The sequence below is a fragment of the Ursus americanus genome, chromosome 18, assembly GCF_024610735.1.
Source record: "Ursus americanus isolate L20-20 chromosome 18, mUrsAme1.1.p, whole genome shotgun sequence".
Classification (NCBI taxonomy): domain Eukaryota; kingdom Metazoa; phylum Chordata; class Mammalia; order Carnivora; family Ursidae; genus Ursus; species Ursus americanus.
This window is the reverse complement of record NC_142144.1, coordinates 8,012,333-8,033,919: the sequence shown is the minus strand read 5'-3', so window position 1 is coordinate 8,033,919 and position 21,587 is coordinate 8,012,333. Positions and strand designations below refer to the sequence as shown.

The 21,587-nt window shown below is 55.4% G+C and overlaps 1 protein-coding gene across 4 annotated transcripts in view; it reads left to right on the top strand.

The window, feature by feature from the left end:
* Positions 1 to 21,587, top strand: part of LRSAM1 (leucine rich repeat and sterile alpha motif containing 1) — a 37,852-nt gene that overhangs the window by 15,343 nt on the left and 922 nt on the right. For 2 of the 4 annotated variants that reach the window (XM_087869356.1, XM_045771061.2), the window contains 15 exons: positions 165 to 295; positions 3,737 to 3,766; positions 4,201 to 4,323; positions 4,594 to 4,733; positions 5,621 to 5,665; positions 7,320 to 7,390; positions 9,663 to 9,762; positions 11,214 to 11,301; positions 11,940 to 12,014; positions 13,382 to 13,462; positions 14,918 to 15,013; positions 15,832 to 15,930; positions 16,929 to 17,060; positions 18,181 to 18,262; positions 20,408 to 20,556. In XM_087869356.1, coding sequence (XP_087725482.1) covers positions 165 to 295; positions 3,737 to 3,766; positions 4,201 to 4,323; positions 4,594 to 4,733; positions 5,621 to 5,665; positions 7,320 to 7,390; positions 9,663 to 9,762; positions 11,214 to 11,301; positions 11,940 to 12,014; positions 13,382 to 13,462; positions 14,918 to 15,013; positions 15,832 to 15,930; positions 16,929 to 17,060; positions 18,181 to 18,262; positions 20,408 to 20,556 — 1,442 coding nt within the window. The remainder of the gene's footprint in view (positions 1 to 164; positions 296 to 3,736; positions 3,767 to 4,200; positions 4,324 to 4,593; positions 4,734 to 5,620; positions 5,666 to 7,319; positions 7,391 to 9,662; positions 9,763 to 11,213; positions 11,302 to 11,939; positions 12,015 to 13,381; positions 13,463 to 14,917; positions 15,014 to 15,831; positions 15,931 to 16,928; positions 17,061 to 18,180; positions 18,263 to 20,407; positions 20,557 to 21,587) is intronic. The other 2 variants (XM_045771062.2, XM_087869357.1) reach the window with 2 other exon arrangements.

Sequence of the window (21,587 nt, the reverse complement as noted above, 5' to 3'; positions counted from 1 at the left end):
CGTTCCAGGCCCTGGCGTCAGGACTAGTGAGCAAGATGGGGAGTCTGGTTCAGTCCAGGGCAGGGGAGCAGTGGACCAGGCAGGTGGGCTGGGATGCTGGGGAGGCTGCAGGAGCTGACGGCTGTGTCCCCTCCCTCCTGGTCAGTTTGTGTCCTCTCTTGCAGAGTCAGGGCTGGAGTATTACCCTCCCTCTCAGTACTTGCTGCCAGTCCTGGAGCAGGACGGAGCCGACACCTCCCGGGACAGCCCTGATGGGCCCACAGGCAGAGTCTCCAGGGAGGAGGCTGAGTGGCAGGTAAGGCGTGACTGCCTGCTGACGCGGGGCCCCGGGCACTGGGGGAATGTTCGGAACTGCAGAACCTGGATTCCTCCTCCAAACTGGAATTCACCTCCGTCCAGACCAGCGTGCTGAGATGCCCTCGCAAAGCCTGCGCCGTCTCACCTCCCACCCCACCAGACATCAGGTGCACCAGGCTCCTCTCTGCTCCCTGACCCCTCAGGACCTTTGAACGTGCAGTCCCCACCCCACACCCCATCTGGAATTCTCCCTGCTCACCTCTCACTAACTCTGCCTTTTCCTTCCCTTGTGTCTGAATCCCATGTCCTCCGAGAAGTCTCCCCGCCACATCAGCCCAGGTTGGGTCTACTGCTGTATGTTCTGCGGGTGCCCCCATGTTTCCTTGGGAACACTTATCGCAGCTCTAAATGGAGAATTACGTGGGAGATGATTTGTTTAATGTCTGTGTCCCCTGCTGGATGAAGCTTTGCGAGCGTGGGGGTCGTGGCTGTGTTGTTCCTTGTTGTCTCTCAGCAAGTGCTTCCTGCCTCGGTGCCCCTTGCTGGACAGGACGCCTGTCATACTCTCCGGCTCTCTGTGAAGAAGTCAGGGAGGCCCCCCTGTCAGCGCAGTGAGGGGCTGGCCCTCCCTGGTCCCGGCGGTGAGCAAGCCTAGCACGGGCGTAGAGGAGGAAGTTTTTTTTGTTTTGCTTTTTTGTTTTTTAAGATTTTATTTGTTTATTTGACAGAGAGCACAAGTAGGGCAAGGGAGAAGCGGGCTCCTCACTAAGCAGGGAGCCCAACATGGGACGTGATCCCAGGACTCTGGGATCATGACGTAAGCCGAAGGCAAACGCTTAACCACCCCGGCGTCCTAGAGGAGGAAGCTTGGTCAGGGTTTGCCGGGGGCACCTGGCACTGGAGCCAATCAGAAGCTGCCTCTGTCATCACCTGTGCTCCCGCTGAGGGCCCCCAGCCCGAGGCCTCTGATGGCAGGTGGGGAGGGGGGCACCAACTGCCAAGGGTTTGGCTGCTTATCTTCCGAGGACTTTTTAATTAATCTCAGGTTCCCTGGTGTCCCCCTTCCCTGTTTGACAGTGCCACCATGAGTGCCTTTGTAGTTTAATCTTTCTTCTGAGAACTAGAGAGGGGGAGATCTCTATCCAGGGAAATTGCGTCCATTTATACTCTCAGGAAGCATTTGCAATAAACATTTCTGATGTAGGATTAGCAGACTGAATATATAAAGAGCTCTTTCAAAGAGGTAAGAAGCAGGGGCACCTGGGTGGCACAGCGGTTAAGCGTCTGCCTTCGGCTCAGGGCGTGATCCCAGCGTTGTGGGATCGAGCCCCATATCAGGCTCCTCCACTATGAGCCTGCTTCTTCCTCTCCCACTCCCCCTGCTTGTGTTCCCTCTCTTGCTGGCTGTCTCTATCTCTGTCAAATAAATAAATAAAATCTTTAAAAAAAAAAAAAAAAAACAAAGAGGTAAGAAGCAGAAAACCATCCCAAGCAGAAAAAAGGGGGGGGGGGGGCAAAGATCAACAGGTACTTTACGGAATAAACCAGCACAGATGAGGGGCACCTGGCTGACTCCGTCGGTAGAGCACGTAACGCTTGATCCCAGGGTCGTGAGCTCAGGCCTTACGTTGGGCACAGAGCTTACTTAAAAACAAAAAACAGTACTGATGATCAGTAAACATGAAAAAAAAATGCCCAACTCCCCTTGTAATCAGAGATGGGTAAACTAAAACAAAATACCATTTCCTCCCTCAGACTGGCACAAATGTCACTTTGATAGTTTCTTGGCCAGAGTGTGGCCTCATAAATTGCTCTTGGGAATGGAAGCTGGTGTTCCCGCTGTGGAAGATAACCTGATAATATGGGTCAAAAATTTAAATGGCCGTCGCCCATGATCCAGAAGTCCCGCTTCTCGGTACATACCCACAGAGGGACACTTGGGCAAGGACACATTTACAGGAATGTTCCTTGCAGCCTTATTTGCAGTAGGAAAATATCGGAAGCCCCCTAAATGTCTGCCAGTGGGCAAAGGCTGAGCCACCTGTGTCCTGTCCCTACTATGTGCTTGATCTATTCAGGCTTGGATCACAGGACATCTGGGTAAGTGAAAAGGGCAGGCTTACAGAACACAGGGAATATAGTGCCCTTTTTATGTTCAGAAAGAAGGTCCAAATATATAGGAAAACAGATCAGCAATAGCCATTAAGCTGGGGAGGTAGGAGGACAGTCTGATGACAAAGGGGCTCGAGAGAATTTTGGGGGGTAATGGAGTGGTTCTCTATCTTGATTGTAGTGACCGTTACGTGACTAGAACTGCATACTAAAAAGAATGAATTTTACAGAATGTGAATTTTGCTTCATTAAAACATATTTATATGTGAGCACACACAGACAGATCTTCTGTATTTTCCAAAGACACAAATTACATGGAAGTAGATGCGTGCTCTCAGGTCTCATAATGGTAGTTACACGGCAGGGGGGCGGGAGGGAACCAGGCTCAGGCCGGGGAATGGTCCATGGATACCTTATATGCTGTGTTTTAATTTTTTATAAGGAAAATATATTCCGATATTATCTGTATAATTCAAAGTTAGTTGTAAAAGTTTTACTCCTACCTCAGCCTGGGGCAAGCTCTATTTCCTTGTTATGCTACCTTTACAGCTCAGACAGATCGCTCCTGGCCTCCCAGCTGGGTAACTAAATACAAGGGCCCCTTAAGAACATCTGTGTGTTGGTTAATGTTTAACTGCAAGAGTAATTCATGCTCCTCGTTACAAGTCTGAACGATACAGAAATACGTAAACTAAGGGAATGTCACCCTGCCCCCTGCGGTCCCACCTTCTGTATCTCAACAGATCCAAAACTTGGAGTTGAGTTTTGTTGCCATGGTTCTTGCAAGAACAGAATCCTGTTGCACTCAGTGAAAGGTGGCAGACCTCTTTCTCTGCAGCTCCCCACCTTCACCCCGTTACGTGATAGTTGTGTGACCCCACTGCATGGATTCACCACGACTTACTGAAGTAACCATCCCAATTATTGCCAGGGTTTTCACTCAGTAGAACAATTCTGCAGGAACTCGAATGTGTTCCTTTGTGTGTTAGTGTTTTGGTGAGCTAGAGTTTGGGGGCACTTCGGGTATGCTGTACGGACAGGGAACCACACATCCCACCTCTTGGTCCCCCTTACGGAGCACCACAGCTTCTCGGGGCTGCACCCCCAGAACTGTCCTGAAGAGCTTTCTACAGTGTGCCGGGCCCAGGTTCTCTGCCCTGCTGTCTGCTAGAACCCTCTGGGACCCTTTATCCGACTACCCTTCCCCCCCATTCGGAGGCAGTGCTCTGGGGGTGGAGCCGGTGTCTGGCTGCCCCACGATTCTGGCCATGGGGCCGGGAATCCCACTGCTGCCACCTTGTCTTGACCACTGTCTTTTTCCCCCCAGAATAGGTTCTCAGACTATGAGAAGAGGAAGGTAAGAAAATGTCTTTTGTCCTTGGTCACTTTTCTTCTTATCAAAGATCTATTATAAAAGATTTGAGGGAACAAGTTCTGCCCGTCTCTAAATTAGGTAAACTAAAACTTCCCTCTTACTACGTTGCCTCTCCACATCCTTACGCAGCCTCGGTGGTGACAGGGTGTCTCCCCCTCACAGATGAGCAGTCGGAGGTCAGGGACCCCAGACTGTAAACCACTAGTCTCTGCCAGTGAACAGAATGTTTCATTACAGTTGGGCCCGGGGGTGGGGGTGTGGGGGGGGGTAATGGGAGGCACTGGGCATGGAGGGTGTCGCTCAGTGTTAGACCGACAGCCTGCAGCACTGGGAGTAGAGGTGTGTACTCTTCCTGCTCCCATGTCCTAACGCCCGCAGAGCCTTGCCAGCCATCCCCAGGGTCTGTATTCTTGCAGGAACAGAAGATGCTGGAGAAACTGGAGTTTGAACGGCGTCTGGAACTCGGGCAGCGAGAGCATGCCCAGCTCCTTCAGCAGAGCAACAATCAGAAGGACGAGATCCTTCAGACGGTCAAGGAGGTCCGTGAGCGGCCAAGTGGGGTCGGGCTTGTCCGCACACTCCCTGCCAGGGGGCCTCTGCTGTGGGGAGGCGGTGGCAGTAAGCTCTCCCTTGATATTCCAGGACCGGGGGGGGGGGGGGGCCTTACCGATCACCTAGCCCAGCCTCCTCGTGTGTAATGGACAGCCCGGGGCTTAGCAAGGGGAAGACCTGGGCCAAGATCACACAGAGAGGCCTGGCAGGACAGGCCCCTTGCTGCCAGCTCAGGCCGGCTGCGTGTCCCGCTGCAGGAGCAGTCCCGGCTGGAGCAGGGCCTGAGTGAGCACCAGCGCCACCTGGACGCCGAGCGCCAGCGGCTGCAGGAGCAGCTGAAGCAGACGGAGCAGAACATCTCCAACCGGATCCAGAGACTCCTGCAGGAGAACCAGAGGTCAGGCCCCCACTCCCCACACCCAGAGACCTCTGACGTGGTACCCTTTGAAGAGCCCGGGATAGGGGTCCATTTCTCCCTTCTCGTCTCTAGTCTCGATTCCTGCGCGAGGTGTTTGTTGTCAGGGTCCAGTCTTGGCGCTGCATTTTGCAGCGGCCTAAACAGAAAAGAATCTGCTCTGGGCCTGACCTGGTCTGTAGCTTGTCCTCAGACCCGTGCCTCCCGAGCGTCCCATCCGTAGCACGAGTGGGTGTAACAGGAGAGTGAGACGTCCTGCCCCGCTGAGGTCAGCCGTAGTGAGATTTGCCTTAACGAATCCTCTCCAGGGTAAGCGCTGCCAGGAGCCAGTCTCGTGGGCTTGGGGGAAAGGAAGCCAGACAGAGCTCTCCAGAACCTCTAGTTGGGGTCCCTTGTGGAAGGCCTCCAGAAACGGGCTTTTGCCGCATCCCCTGTTGCTTCCAGACCTCCTTTTGCTTTTCCCTCACTCACTCCGTCACGCGGCAGTCACACGGTGCCCGAGCGAGCCGGAGGGCCTGCCAGGTGCCCCGCGGCGTGCTGTCCCCGCCGAGGCCTCCCGGAAAGCTGCCGTTTGTCGGGTGCTGCTTACGTGCCGAGTACTTTGTGTGTATTCTCTCATTCACTCTTTGCAGATACTCCGTGAAGCTTTTTTTTATGACGATCCCGTTTTGCAGACGAGGCACTGGGGCTTGGTGTGGCTGAGTACCTGGTCCGAGGACACAGAGTCCCGAGGTTCTGGGCTGAGAACCCCGGCCGAGTCCTCAGCCCCCTCTGCACAGCCAGTGCAGCAAGGGGAGGGCACATCTGTTGGAAACAGGCCTGCTGGTGACAACTGCAGTGACCCTTTCCGGTCTGGGTTTTCTCCACAGGCAAAAGAAAAGTTCTGAGATCTTGAAGTCGCTGGAAAATGAAAGGTTAGTGTTTCGCTCTAGCACTTCCTCTGTGTTGCCTCGGGGTCGGGGGAGAGGTTTAGGGAGAGAAGGCCTTGTGATTCTCAAGGATTAGGCCAGAAAGTTCTCCTGAAGCTGTAAGGAGAGTCACCTCCTTAGGGAATATTGAATTAAAAAGAGTCACCGCCTGCAAGTCTAACACACATGTACGTTCCTGAGAAAAACTGAGACGTGAGAATATGTATGACGTCCAACTGTAGGGTCAGTAAAAAATAAATTAGAGAAAAACCCATTTCTTATAAAGGGAAACACAATCTGTTGCAAAGTAGAAAAGAGGGGGCTACAGTTAAAGCAAAGCGGTGTATGATTTCTTCGAGACACGCGTGTGTCTGCTCAGAGCACACGGGGCCACCCCGAGGGGCTTACCGACCTTCCGAGAGGCAGGAATTAGTGGTGATCTTTGGGTGTTTTCCTTTGTGTTTTCCGGGTTCATTGGGATGCACTTCTTTAGTAATTAGGAGAGAGGGTAGCTGAGAGGGAAGAGCCCCCTTCTTTGACTCTCCCCTCCCACTTCCCTCCTCGCTCCCCTCCCCCCAGAAGGATTATCCAGAATCCCTCCTGGTTCCCTGGAATCCCAGAAGAGCATTCTGGGCTTTGCTCCCGGCCTTTGGCTGCTCTGGCTGCTGGGGGGGGGGGGGGAGGAGAACCCCTGCGGAGTAAACCCCTCACCGGACCCCTTAGCTGGGAGCGGTGGAGGCCAGGCCCGGTTGTGCCCGGTTGTGGCCGGTTTACCTGGCGCCCGCTGACCGAGTGCCTTCTCCCTGGGCTGGGCCGCGGGTCCGGTCAGTGCCGCCTTCCCTCGGGCAGCCCGTGAGCCTGGACGGGAGGCAGGGGTGCTCAGATGCTGCTTCCGACGGAAAGCGACCCTGCAGAAAGATGAGACGATGTTGTCCCGTCCGAGCCGCTAGGACTCGTTGACCGCGGGAACAACGCACACGCACGCAGCGTGCACATCGGCCATGCAGTTACCTTTAATTTTCACGTACTGTATCGCGGATGTCTTCCCGCCAGAGACCGTGTGCGTACCAGCTGTATTTACTATGTGACTATATCCGAATCAGCTCGCTGTGGACATGTAGGTTCCCGGTGTTTCATAATTACAAGCACTAGTCTAGTGACTATCTCCTAAAAATGCCCGTGGGCACTGACATGGGTATTTTTGAAGGAAATAGAGGACCTTTTGATGGGTCTTGCCGAATGGCCTTCCGGAAGCCGCTTTCCCGGCTGCCGCTCCTCGCAGGGCCCGTGGCGGGGCCGCTTCACGTTCAGCGCGGCCGCAGTGCTGGCGCCTCCCCGCCTCCCCCACCTGGTCCGTGAGGAGTTCCGCTCCTAGCTGTCAGTGATGTAAGCCTCTTTCCGGGTGGTTATTGGTCACTCGTATTTAAGCATCCGTGAAGTGGCCGTTTGTGTCCTTTGCCCATTTTCCGAAGGGAATGTTCATCTCTTTATGCAAAAAACTCTGCCTGCAAGACCGCAGATAAACGGGCCCAGTGGAAGTGCAGGATGCAGCAGGAGCTTGTCTAGGCGGCCACATCAAGGAGGACTTCCTGAAGGAGGCAGGACTCCCTGTTGGAAGTGTTACATCTGCTGAGTACATGGGTGGATTTGTTTGTTCTAGAATAAGGATGGAACAGTTGATGTCCATTACCCAGGAGGAGACTGAGAACCTACGGAGACGTGAGATTGCTTGTGAGTGGGGACAGGTGTGGGGTCCTGGGAACAGAGCTTGTCTGACTGGGGCAGGGGGGAGGCCACCTTCTCCCCGTAGGTCACGTACAGTGGGCTCAAGAGGGGCCGTAAAGTCCAGGAGAGAAGCATGGGCCCTGAGGTCAGGTTGACTCGGGAACAAGCCGTATGACCTCAGGGCCATTACTGGGCCCTAACTATTCGGAGCCTCCATGTTTTATCTGTGAGAGGGGGAAACAATAATTCTCCAGCTCATGGGGTCATTTTGAGGGTCAGACGACGTGATGCCCGGCACTGAAGGAGCATTTCACAAAAGCCATAGGGTTTCTGTTATCAAGAGCTGTGGTTGGCCCCTCTTGTGTTGCTGGGAGTTCCCCATCCTGCTATTCCTAAGAAGTCCCAGAGTTCCATGCTGTGTCCGCAATTGATGGGGGTGGGGGGCGTGGAAGATGCTTCCTGTCTAATCCTGAGCGCTGAGAGCATCAAACCATGTGCCGAGGAAGACCAGGAGTCTGTTCCCCCTTTTTTAAAATAAGGAATGATTCTTCTTGGCTGGCCCCGTCCTCCCGAGCTGGAGGCTGGAGTGGGGTGCTGTGGAATACTGTGTACCAGGCCCCGTGCCAAGCGCTTTCCACACATCGCTTCGTCTCACTACCTCCTGACGAGGTGTTAGTAATGTCCCTATTTGAAGGTCACTGTTATCCACCATTTATATGAAAGAAAACCTGTGTTTGCATCTCCAGAAGGATGTTTAGTAATAAATGGACTGATCAGAAATAGTGTCAGTACTGGGGACTTTTGTTTTCACCTTTTCGAACTTCCTTATCGCTTAGCTTTTTAAAAACGAGCATGTATTGTTTTTACAACTAAAAAAATTTTCCATAAAAACAGCACAAAGTCAAGAGAAGGTAGTAAGCCTTGTTGAGGACGTATGGTATCAGGCCGTCCTTTGCCCTGGCCAAGGGAGTGTGAACCAGCGGGATCTTTCTGGAGGGCAGAAAGGGTAACTCCCATTACGGCCTTAAAACCGTACTCTGGGGACGCCTGGGTGGCTCAGTCGGTGAAGCGTCTGCCGTCAGCTCAGGTCATGATCTCAGGGTCCTGGGATCGAGCCCCTCATTGGGCTCCCTGTTCAGTGGAGAGCCTGCTTCTCTTAAAATTAATCTTAAGAAATAATCAAATTGCGCAAGGACGTTTATCATTTAATAATTACAAAAGAGACCAAATGCCCCCAAACAGATTATCTAGATAAACTTTGGTGATCTGTGCCCTGCAGTACCCCGCAGCCAGTGTCTCACACGGCCACGTGCACGTGGGCCAGTGGTCACAAAAAGTGAGAAGTGCTGTGTTTAGTGTGGTCACATCGTAATTTTTTTCATTGTAGTAAAACACATCACCTAAACTTTGCCATTTTAACCACTTGTAATGGTATGATTCTGCGGCACGGCCCACATCCGCATTGCCAAGCAGCCCCCAACGCCGTCCGGCTCCAGAACTTCATAAACACACATGCTCCAGCCCCCTCCCCGGCCCATGTAGAAACCCCATTCCACGTCCTGTCTCTGAATCTGGCGACACTAGCACCCCGTGTAAGTGGAATCCTACAGCCTTTGTCATTTCACGACAGGCTTCTTTCAGCAGAACGTGTTGTCGCAGGTGGCGGAACTTTGCTTTTTGAAGGCTGAGTAATATTTCACGTGCGTATACACCACGTGTTGTTCATCTGTCAGTGAACACTTGGGTTGTTTCTACCTTTTGGTTTTTGTGAATAACGCTGCTGCGAACGTGGGCATATGAATATCTGTTCGGTTGTCTGCTTTCAATTCTTTCAATTTTTTAAAAATCCATAAATATACATTAAAAATTTACGAGAAGATTAGATTATAAGAGATTTTGTGTGCATGCTGCTGGGTATTTTACGATTAGCCTTTTCAAGCTTAAGTTCCTTCCATAGTTTAAAATTTTGGATGGGGGGGTGGTGCCTGGGTGGCACAGTCGGTTGAGTGGCAGACTCCTGGTTTCAGCTCAGGTCCTGATCTCTGGGTGGTGAGATCGAGTCCGGCATCGGGCTCCGTGCTCTGCAGGAAGTCTGCTTGAGATCCTCTCTCCCTCTCCTCTTGCTTGTGCGTGCACTCTCTCACTTTCTCTCTCTCTCAAATCTTTTTTTAGAAAAAGTGTTTTTTAAGGGTGACTGTGAGGGGGGTGATGAGGTGAACCCCCACGAGGCCCCCAGGAGCGGTGCCCCTTTCTCAGCCCCACCCCCATGTTTCCTCAGCCGCGATGCAGCAGATGCTGACGGAGAGCTGTAAGAACCGGCTCATCCAGATGGCCTACGAGTCTCAGAGGCAGAGCTTGGTCCAGCAGACCTGTTCCAGGTAAGGTAAGGAGAGGCTTCCTGAGTTGGGGGCGCTGGCCCAGGGCCCAGGACCGTGGGGTGAGCCCTGGGCACTGCAGTCCCCACCCCAGCCTCGGCCGTGCATCAGGGACGCGTGGTGACGGCTCTCCACGACTTCTCTAGCTGGACCTCACGATTGAGTCAGGCTCTGGTAGAGTGACAGCAGTCACTCCCACTTCTCATGCATGCCTTGTGAGCCAGGCACTCGGCCGGGAGGTGTGTGTTGGCTTACTGACTGCGAGGCGCTGTCTCATTCGCCCCGTTTTGCCACCACAGCTCAGGCTCAGAGAGACTGTATGACACACCCAAGGAAACCCAGCCAGCAGGTGGCAGAGCCAGGGTTCAAACCCAGGCAGGGTGGGGGCATGCTCTTGACCGTGGTGTGCTCCTCGACCTCCGAGGGCCTACAGATCGGGAGTGAGAGCGGCGTGCCCTGGAGGGGGCGATGATAGCTTGCTTTCGCACTGTGGCAGCTCTGGTCTGGCCGGCCAAGTTCACGGCGTTGCTGTGGGTTAGTCTGCCGACAGAGCCACACGCGTCGACACAGCCAGTGGAGAAGAGCCCCTGGTGCTCAGGAGACGGGCCCGGAGCACTGGCTGCCCTGGGGTTCCCCCTGTCGAGGTGGCTCTGGCACAGCTGCCGGCCTCCCTGTGCCCTCACGGTGTGGGGATTTCTTCCTTTCCCGGTGGTAGAACATCGAGCTTAGGAGCGTGGGCTCCGGCGGCAGACAGACCTGGACTCGGGTCCTCCTTCTTCTGTTAGTAACTGTGAAGTGTGGGGCCAGTCCATTTCCCTTCTGAGCCTCAATTTTCTTATGAGAAAAATGGGAATAAGTCAAAGTACCTGCCCCTGGAGTTGTTGGAGGATTTAATGAGCATGGTGTTTGCCGCAAAAGGGTCCAATAAATAACAGCTGTTATTACGAAACAAACTCAAAACCGAGATGATGCCGAACTAAGGACGTATGTGGGGCTTCCGGGTTTGGGTTTTTGTGGCAAAATCCCTAGACTTGTTCTGGGGGCTAAGAGCAGATCTGAGGCCAGGGTGGGAAGTACTGGGGCTGTTGGGTGGGGCATGGATGTTATTGTCCCAGAAGGAGAGCTTTCTCGGCCCAAGTGGCCCACCTGGGCTGTCATGAGCTCCTTGTTGGTGGAGGTGGGAGGGCAGAAGCCAGGCTACCGCTTCGAGGTCATTGTAGAGGGGATTCTGATGGAGGGGTGGACGAGAGGACCCAGACACGCCGACTCTGTCACCTTCCTTCTAAGACCAACTCCATGTCTGTGCCCAGCCCAGGATGTAGCCCCCAGCAGGTACGGCTTGGGTATTATTATTGAATAAGTACATGGTGTATCTTGATCTCTGAGGTTCCTGGCTCTTGGTAGATGCTCCGAGAACATTCAGAGAGTGAATTAATTTGCTGTCTTTCTGGCAGCATGGCCGAAATGGATGAGCGGTTCCAGCAGATTCTGTCATGGCAGCAGATGGATCAGAACAAAGCCATCAGCCAGATCCTGCAGGAGGTGAGCCCTTGCCCGGGGTGCGAGGGCGGGGGCTCAAGATGGGCACAGGCAGCCTGAGCAGAGCGTTGGAAGTCTGCACAGAGCCCTGCCCTTAGCGTCCAAGACCCAAGGTGCTTCGTATGTTTAGAACTGTGCAGACCCGCAGGAGAGGGGGCAGGGAAGAGGAGAGGGTGGTGGTTTTCTGGTCATTGAGATCTAGAAGCATCCCCCGCTTTCCTGGCGGGCACCCACTCCCCGTGCCATGTGGCACAAGGACTTAGGGGCAGGACGTGGTGATCTCTCGATGGAGGTGGAGCCCCCAGGACAGCGCCAGGGGCCTTTCGGCTGCTTGCTTCCGAACGGCGCACCTCTGGCAGCCCCTCACCTTCCCCACGAAACGGGGCCGTGAAATCATCCACGCGTGGGTTGTGGAAATTCAGTGCACGTAGCATCCAGCACTGGTGAGCCTTTCACAGGTATAATTTCCAACATGTGAACAAGTGAGCTGAAGAGTTACATTCCCTCAATGAGACAGAGAAGTCCGCCGTGAAGGTGCTTCTGAGCGGAGTCTGTGTTGGGCCCTGGCCCGGGCCCCTGGGCACGCGAGGCCCCGGCCCCTGCCCCTGCCCCTGCCGAGCAGCCGGTGATCTCTGTTTCAGAGTGCCATGCAGAAGGCCGCGTTCGAGGCTCTCCAGGTGAAGAAAGACCTGATGCACCGGCAGATCAGGAACCAGGTGAGGGCTGGGGGCGCGGCCCCCACCGACCCCTTCCTGCGTGCTTTCCCAGACTCTCCATCCATCCGCACCCTGCGCCATCCCTGCCGTGTAACCGGTTCTGCTGCTTCTCAGGATGCCCCTGGGTAGCCTCTGTATCCACCGTGCCCCAGGTGGGAACCCCGCACTGGGGAAATGCAGTCAGCTCCACCCCGGCCGCCCATCAGCTCAGACTGAGGAGCTGGGGCCCATGGGGTGTCCCACTGGGCAGGCAGGGGGTTCCTGCTGTCCCCGAGGGGCCACCTCACCTGGAGGGAGCTGTGCTGTGGTCTGGGCTCTGGTGCTGACCTGCGGGCTGACCTCTGCCCCGTGGGCTCTGTTGGACCCTCAGGGCTTTCCGGGGGGCAGGTGGGTCGAGGGCGCGTGGGCTGGAGACAGAGGGAGCTTTCAGGCTGCGGGAATGCTCATCGCATCCTACTCGGCACACTTTGAATTTTACATTTTTGCATGTTTATTTTTTTTCTTTGTTATTTTCTCTTTTTTTGGCCAAAACCAACTTACCTTTTTATTTCCCTCTTTAATTTCAATCCCACCTTGCCGGACATGAAGCTCATTCCTCTGACCAGGGGTTGGTGGGGCTCTAGCAACTTAGGGGCGAGGGCCACAGGGTCACAGGCTCAGGGTGGAGAAGTCACTGGCTGTGGGGTCTGACCCCCAGGCATCTTCCCTGTGGGTGGTTCTGACCCAGCTGGCCAGCTTTCCCCTTCAGACCCCAAGCAGGGAGAGTCCCGGGAAGGGGCTCCCTCACCAACCTGCTCTGTGTCCTTGAACAAATAACTTAAACTCTCTGAGGCCCCGTTTCCTCATCTGTAAAATGGAGACAATAATACCTCCTAATAACCAGGGGAGACTTGATGCCATGACATAGATAAAGTACACAGCACAAGCCTTGCACACAGAATGTTCTGGAAGCATCAGCTGCTACCATCATTATTCTTAGTCACTCCATTACCCTCTGCTCTCCTCTGTGACTGCAGTTAAAGGAAGCAAGACACTCGGGCAAGTGCAAGGCTCAGCGAGGACACATGTCCGTTCTGCACTCTGGCCTGAACCTTAAGGGCAGGCCCATCTCCATTCCATTAACCGTTAGCCTCTCTGGGATGGGCCCTCGAAGACAGGCCCCCCTGCGCCCCTCAAGCACTTGGGGCCCTGAAACAACTTAACTCTTTTAATGCCTCAGTGAGGGGGTTCCCAAGGCACCCAGGTCCCCTTCATTCCTGACCCCCCCCCCCGAAAGGTTTCTTAGGCCCCACTTGGCCTTCAGAGAGCAGCACAGACTTGAACCTTGGTTAATGTGAATAAAAACCCCTGTTTCGTCTTCTGTCTAGATTAAGTTAATAGAAACTGAGTTATTGCAGCTGACACAGCTGGAGGTAAAGAGGAAGGCCCTGGACACAGAGGCACTGCAGGTATGTAGGGCTCCCGGCCTGCCCTCCGCCCCGCCTCCCTCCCCGCAGCTGCTCCCCCGCAGGCAGGCTCCTCTGTAGCCGTGAGGTTAGGGTCGGGGCAGCCTGTTGCTCTGCAGGAGGGTCAGAGGAAGGAGGGTTTCATTGCCAAGGCTCACCCGGGCCCATCTCCATCTCTGCATCTTCTTTGTTTTGAAGCAGGGTCACTGCTGAGCTCCCTGTCTCTTTAAACCATGCTTCTGGGGTGCTGGTTCAACTCACGGGCTGACCTCCTCTGGGGAAGGAGCTTTCTTGGTGTCCCAAGGATGTCTGGAGGAGAGGGCCAAGCTGTTACTGTGTCACTCCCTGCAGGTGGCTTCTCTGGGAACTCCAGCCTGGGTGTCCTGCTTGTAGAGCATGGGGCAGTAGGGACCAGCAGGTGGCGTTCTGGACTGTGTGTCCTGAACCTGGGCTTTGTCCTTTGTAGTCATGCTGTGTGACCTGGGCAGGCAGGGGAAGAGGGCTAGACCTTGCCCTGCCCTCACCTCTGCCCAAATGTCCAAAAGCCTAGGGATCAATGGTGTGTGAGGACCTGCGCCCCACATCAGGCTTCTGAGCAGTGCCTTCTGTCTGTCCCTGTTCCTGTGTTGTGTCTGTTCTCAGCGGAGAAGTCTTGAATTGTCTCATGGCTTCTCAGTGAAAGTGTGCCGAGGTCTACAGTCCTGGTCTCAGGTCTGCCACAGATATGCTGTGTGACCTAAGACAGGTCCCTTCCCCTCCTAGGCTTTCGTTTCTCCCCTCCATAAAAGGAAATCATCTTCCAGGCCCAGCCTGTGTCCTAGGGCCATCACGCTGGGGCAAGCTAGTCGATGCAAAGCCCTTTGTGAGCCCTGCCGCAGTCTTCAGAGATGAGGGGGCGGGGAGCTCTCAGAGAAGATGTAGCCACCGTGCTTGGCAGGTGCCCGAGTCTCCTGCCCATCAGAGCTTGTGGGGCTCCCACTTTGGGGCCTCCATGGGTTTCTGAGAGTAAGAAACGAGTGGAACACAGACACAAGTGAGGACTTCACTCTGGTTTGCACGTGCTTCCGTCTGGGTAGAACCTTCCAGACCTGTGTGGGGTTACACGCCAACCCTCCCCCGCCTGTGCTTCCGCCCACATGCTCTGTAGTCCGTGAGATTGCAGTCGTGTGCCTGTGGCTTGTCACTTCCTTTGTTTGCTGTTTCTTACCATTCCATTGTCATCAGTCACTAGAGCCCACCCCGGCCTGACCTCCACGGGGAGAAGACGGGGAGGGGATGCCAGGCACAGAGACCCCTCGGCTCCGTCCCCCAACCCTCTGCCTAGTTGAGTTGGGCCCACTGTGGGGTCCCGGCTGCCGGCTTAGAAACGAGTTGGGGGGATCCTGCCATCCCCTGGGGGGACTCCTGGCTCCAGAGCCGCGAGCTTCCAGCGGCACCGGGCATGGTCTTGTGTTGCAGGAGATGATCTCGGAGCAGCGCTGGGCCCTGAGCTCCCTGCTCCGGCAGCTGCTCAAGGAAAAGGCGCGACGAGAGGAAGAGCTCCGGGAAATTCTGGTGCGCTTGGCTTCTGCGTTCCACATCGCCCATGGGTTCGCTTTCCCTAAACACACTCGCCATTCGCAGAAGCATTTTTGTTACTCAGTAGTAGTGGCTCACGAAGCAAAAAATGGAACGTACAAAGGAAAAGACTCTCACTTCCGAGAGTTCTCTACTGCTAACGTCTTGACGTGTTTTCTGAACACAGCGATGCGTATTTATAGCTGCTCGGGTGTGCCTTGTAGACAAGACGGTACACACCCCTCGAGAGCCAGCGAATTAAGGAAAATGGCACCGGCATGCGTAGCGCTCCGAAAACGTGAGCTGCGGCTCTTGCCGTTCAGAGCATTTGTTCGTGGCGCTGGCCTGGCACCTGCAGCCGTGGTGGTCCAGAGCGGCGCTCGGTGGCTACTTGTTCATGGCAGAGCGAAGGGGTCCGTTTCAGTAGCATGTCTGTCCTTCTCCAGCTTTGTCGGAGGGTAAAGCGCACTCCAGAAGCTCATATTGTCCTTAGAATCCTATTTCTTTCCCTGCCTGTCACCGGCGCGTGAGCCCAAGGAGGGGCCCGCAGAGCCTGGTGGCAGGCATCCAAAGCCCAGGGGTACCCCCCGAGGTGTGCCTGGCTGAGACTGTTGGCGGCGGGAAACGGGGGGTAGAGGCACTTCCTGCCTTCCGCGGCTCAGTCGTGTACGTGGTGAGACGGCGGTGGCTGGGAAAGTTCTTTGTAGAATACCCAGCGTCCTCCACCGGCCCAGAGCCTCGTTCACAATCGTCGCTGTCATTATGGTTTTCGTTTACTGGCTTATGACTAACGCCGCCTGCTTCGTCCTTGGCAGACAGAGTTAGAAGCCAAAAGCGAAACCAAGCAAGAAAATTACTGGCTGATTCAGTATCAACGGCTGTTGAACCAGAAACCCTTGTCCTTGAAGCTGCAGGTAAGGACTGTCGGCCCCCACCGTTTCGGAGAGCCTCCCGCACCTCGGTGCCCGGCTGCTTGATCCTTCCAGCTCAGTGCTGTTCGTATTTCCGGTGACTAGTGTGCCAGGTCCTGTGCTAGGCCATGGCAGGGACAGAAAAGAGAGAGAGGGTGCCTTCCTTCTGGTGAGAGGAAGACAGCTGCACTGCTGTGTGGGGCAGAGTCTGTGTGCACGCCGGCTCGGGTGGGCAACAGGGGCCGCCTGCAAACACCTGCTGTGGGCGGGACGGATGTGGTCCCCTCCCCTCCACCATGCGCACGCGCACAGGCATGCATGCACACACACACAGGCACACGCACACATGCACGCGCCTACACAGGCATGCGCCCACATGCACGCACAAACACACTTTGGTTTTGGTTTTGGTTTTTTTTTAAGATTTTTATTTATTTGACAGACACAACAAGAGGGGGAACACAAGCAGGGTGAGTGGGAGAGAGAGAAGCAGGCTGCCTGCTGAGCAGGGAGCCCGATGCGGGGCTCGATCCCAGGACCCTGGGATCATGACCTGAGCCAAAGGCAGACGCTTAACCACTGAGCCACCGAGGTGCCCCAGTTTTTGTTCCTTTAGTAAAAACGGAGTCCTACCATACATACTATTTTGCAAACTGTTTTTTTCTCTTAATAGTGACGGGCAGTTCTCTAGCCGTATACACAATAGATCTCCTGATTGTTTTCAGACAACTGCATAGTATTTAGTACCTGGATGAACCCTCATTGATTTAAACAGCCCCGCTCGATGGGCACCTGATCGCTTACCACTTTCAAGTTTACAGGTAGACTGGCAGTGAACTTCCTTGCGCCTTTATCTGTGTGCTCACATATGCATTTTTGTAGGAAAAGTTCCGAGGAAACGTTTTATATATTCCATTAAATGCGTTCAGAGCCTTTGCCATCGTAAATAACGGGGCGGTGTTTGCGGTGCAGTCAGCTTCTCCCCTGGGTCCGTCCTGCAGGAGGAAGGCCTGGAGCGCCAGCTGGCGGCCCTCCTGGTGGATCTGTCGGCGGAGCACTACCTGCCCCTCTTCGCCCACCACCGCATCTCACTGGACACGCTGAGCCGCATGAGCCCTGCAGACCTGGCCAAGGTGGGAGGCGGCAGCTGCTCGGGGGAGGTGGAGGGCTGAATGAGGCCACCGTCCGATCCATCGTCGGCTCGCTCTCCTGCCACTCTGGGTGTGGTCTGCCATGAGCAGATGTTCCGGGGCCCCCATGCTTCTAGACGGCCAGAACACCCACCTCGTCACCCCCTGGGTGTACCCCGCACGCCGTCTGCCTGACCCCAGGCTACCCCACCCACTCAGATTAGACCTTCACGTTGTAGGCTCAAGACAAGTCCTTGGAGGTTGTCTGGTCCGGCCCTGCCCCCCCCCGCCCCCCGCACCCTGGCTCTACAAACCTCGTAATGGCGGCACTGCCCGAGCCTGGTGACCTTGTGGGTAGGAGCTGAGCTCCGCGTTGCGTTAGTTCGTTGACTCTTCGAAAGAGCCGATTAGTAAGGACTGCCAACATCCCCGTGGCACTTGTCAGTCCCAGGCGCTGTTCTGAGGGCTTTCCCATGCTAACCCCTTGAAGCCCCCCCCCCCCCACACACACACAGCCCAGGTAGACAAGTGTCATCCTTGTCATTTGTCAGATGAGGAAGTGGAGACACGGCAAGGTGGTAACTCGCCCGAGGTCACACAGCACAGTCGGGCCTCGAGCATGGGTGGTCTGGTCCCAGAGGCCATGCTCTTCACCGCTGTCATGTTGCCTGTCCTTGACCCAAAAACGGAGGCTCAAAAGGACTACACAGGGGCTGTGTCACCGCGGGTCTGTGTGATTCCAGCACTGCCCTTCTCAGCAGCTCGGCCTGGTCCTGTGAACCTGACCGTGGGTCCTGACTCACCTGTTGTGGGGGCGACGTGCGGTCTCGCAGGGGAAGCTGTCAGCGCAGTCCCTGCCCCAGCTAGGGCAAGCACGTGCTAAACTGTGGCTCTTACTGGAGTTTGTTCCCTTTGGGGCCTCGGTTTCCCCCCCCCCCCGCCCCCTGGTCCCCTTCACAGCTGTGGTGCTGCATTGCCTCATGGTGACCCGGGGGCCCAGGCCTCCGCATTTCCAGGTGAAGGTGCCAGAAGCCAGGCAGGGAGGCGGTCCTGGTGGCTCTGCGCTGAGTAGGGAGCTCCCACCCAGCCCAGGCCTAACTTGCTTTCCCTTGAACGGCTGTAGGTGGGCGTCTTGGAAGCTGGCCTGCAGCACGAGATCCTGCGAAGGGTCCAGGAGCTGCTGGATGCAGCCAGGATCCAGCCAGGTACCAGTATGGGGCATCTCCTAAGCAGAGGCCCCAACCTCACTTGTGGATTGTGCTCTGGGGGGTGGGGGGGTCACCTGTTTACGTTTCAGGATGAGAACTAAGGGCCGGGTCTAGCCTCTACCAGTCCTTAAGGTTCCCTCTAAAGGAACAGGATTTCCAAATGGAAAAAACACGCCACAAAAATGGGGGCAGGGGGAGGAGGGGGAAGAGAGAGGGAGAAGTTTCCATGTAGAAGTAGAGGGGCCCCCTGGTGCCCTGTCCTAGAACCTTCCCTAAACCTGCGGTACAGACACTGGGAACCACATACCATGGACCCTTGGAATAGAAGGAGAAACCAGCCATACCCAGTGCCTGACACCGTGCCTGGGGCAGGCCTGTGGCGTGGATGTGGAAAGATGTTTGCGATGCCGTGCAGAGGGGTAAAGGCAGGTCGTAACCTGCCTGGAGGCCCGGGGAGACCTAGGTGCTATGGCTGACGTAGGAGTGGACGTGGGAGGCAGGGCTCACGTGTGCAGAGCACCGTCCAGGCGCCGGGCTCACCAGCCGCTTCACATGCCCCATGTCGAGTCAGCACTGTGAGGTGGGTGCTGCTGTTCTCGTTTGAGCGAGGAGGAAACAGGCAGAGAGACGTCAGCGTATCTCCCATAACATCACACTGCTGGCAGGTGGCTGAACCACTGGGCTTAATGCCTCCCTTGAGAAGAGGCCGAGGGGCCTTGAGAAGGGAAGGGAGTCGAACAAGGATGGAAGGAGAGAGCAAGGCCACGGCATTGCCGGTCTCAGGCAGGGGCTGTTCAGGGCAGAGACCAAAGGTGGGGTTGCCAGACCAGATTGCAGGGCTGCGGCAAGAGCTCTGCTACCAGCAGGGAGAAAGTCCCGGGTCCCCGGGTGTCTGGGCCAGTGGCAGCGTCATGATGTCCACAGGCTCCAGCTTTCAGCCAATTTTATTCCGGGGACATTGACCCAACCTAAAAAATGCATTAAACTAATAGTCCTTTAATATCAAGTAGTGTATGAAAGAGACACCTTCCTGCCCTTCCAGATGTTCTCCATTGCTGACACCTTCCTGCTGTCAGACTGGAGGTCTGGATAAGTTTGGCATCAGGAGTTGGGGTCCCCCTCCTGGCAAACAAAGGTGCCCTTCACTCTGAGCCCCTCAGGTGATGGCTGCCTCCCACCGTCTCCAAAAAAAAAAATCCCTAGGGCTAGCAGAAGCCAGAGGGACCAGCAGCTCCTTCCCCATGGAGGCTGCTTCCAGCATCTTCCTGAGCTGTCCAGCTGCAGGGAGGCCGGGTGGGACGGCTCCTTCTCAGCTGCAGAAGGGGCGGGAGACCTTCAGTCCTTTTCCTAATGTCCTCTTCCTGCTCCCAGAACTCACTTGGTGTCACGTTAAATACAGAAGAGCCCCTTCACAGCGATGGTTTGGGGGCACTGGGGTACCTCAGAGAGTCTACTGTTGCAACAGCCTTTAAGAAAAAACTTCTGGTTTTTCCAGTTATAAAAACTCATAATTGGAAAAAGCTGAACCGAGATCAGGATGGGCATCTGGGATGGAGAGGACTCAGGGATGCTGGTGTATGTTGCATGATAGTGAAAGAGACTACGTTTTGTAAGGGCTGATTCTGACGTGCTGCTGTTGGGCGCCGGGCAGGGCACCGGGCAGAGCGGGGGCAGGGGTGAGGGGGCAGCCTGGGGGCCTTCTCATTCCTCTCCCTGCTCCCGGGTGGTCTCCTGTGAGCTGTGAGCACAGCCCTCCATCCCTCCCCCCCCCCCCCACCGGGAGCCCCTAACGAAGGGCTCCTGCCCCACGGCTCCACCACCAGGTGGCCCTGAAGTCTTAAGCAAGTGGCTGCTGGTTTCTGAAAGTGACAAGCCCTCTGCAGGTTCGCTGTGAAGGATCCAGGGATCGGTCAGGGCTTAGAAGCCCCCAGTTAACCAGCACCGTGGCCTCCCCTGCCAGCGAGTCCGCACTCCTGTCTTACAGATGGGGGAACGAGGCTCAGAAAAGAGAAATAAGGGCGCCCTTACCCCTCCTGTGGGATCCGAGTGCCCCACTCATGGCAGGCAGAGCCGGGGGACCCCTTAGGGGTTGGGATCATGGGGGCATGACCCTGGCTCAGCCTATCCCTCTGTTCCCCACAGAGCTGCTGAACCCACCCAAGGGTGAGGTCCTTGGGGCCCCGGAGGAGCCCACTGCCCCGGAGGAGCTTCCTGAGTCTGTGAGCCCGTCCGCTCCTCCGGCAGAGCTGGAGCTGCCGACCTCAGAATGTGTCGTGTGCCTGGAACGGGAGGTAAGTCCGACGCAGCAGCCCCAGCCCCCGCCTGCGGGCCTGGCCTGCGCCCATCCTGGGCCCATCCTGAGCCTTTCCAGGCATGTGTGTTATTTCTAAACACTTGTTTCTAGTGGTAGAAGTAGACTGTATCCATTAGAAATTTTGGGAACTACAGGAAAGCAAAAAATACAGGAAATTACCGTGATCCCATGACCCAAATATGAGCAATGCTAATATCATTTTCTGGGACTTTCTTTCAAAAGAGGTTTTTTTCTCCCTACTTAATGAAGGAAAATTTCCCAAGTCATTAAATATCAACAGCACAGTTTTTTCTAAAGAGACTTTTAAAAAACCATCTTTTAAAATCTATAACAAAGTTAGGGGCGTCTGGGTGGCAGTTGATTAAGCATCTGATTTGGTTTTGGCCCAGGTCCCAATCTCAGGGTCGTGGGGTCGAGCCCCGGGTCAGGCTCCACGCTCAGCACAGAGTCTGCTTAAGACTCTCTCCCTCTGCCCTCCTCCCCACTCTCTCTCAAACTATAAAATGTATATATTTAGAAACCATAACAAAATCAATGCTTATTATACAAATGAAACAGTATAGCGTATAGAATAAAAACCCTCCCCTCCCCCCACCACGGGATCCTCCTGGAAAGAAGCTACCGAGTTGGCGGTTGAATTCCTCCAGGGTCTTTACTAAGCCCCGGGACGCCGTGATGCAGAGGGACAGGCTGGTTGTAACTGTAACCAAACCCCCTGCTCTGGGCCCCAGGGGTGGCTTCCAGTTTGTGCCCCGGGCAGCGCTGCACAGACGGCCCGGACGGAGCTGGAAGCACATCCTTGGTTATTTACTTAGGATGAGGCCTAAAGGGAGGAAGTGCTGAAGCGAGGCGCGAGCATATGCTTACGTGGCTTCTGCTCCGCGCTGTCGCAGTCCTTCCTAGACGGAGGGGCTGGTCCGTGCGCAGAAAGCCGGGTGAGACGCGCCCTGGCCTCCTGGGCAGCTGTGAGGGCACGGAGGGTCCACGATAGGGGGTCGCGGGACACCT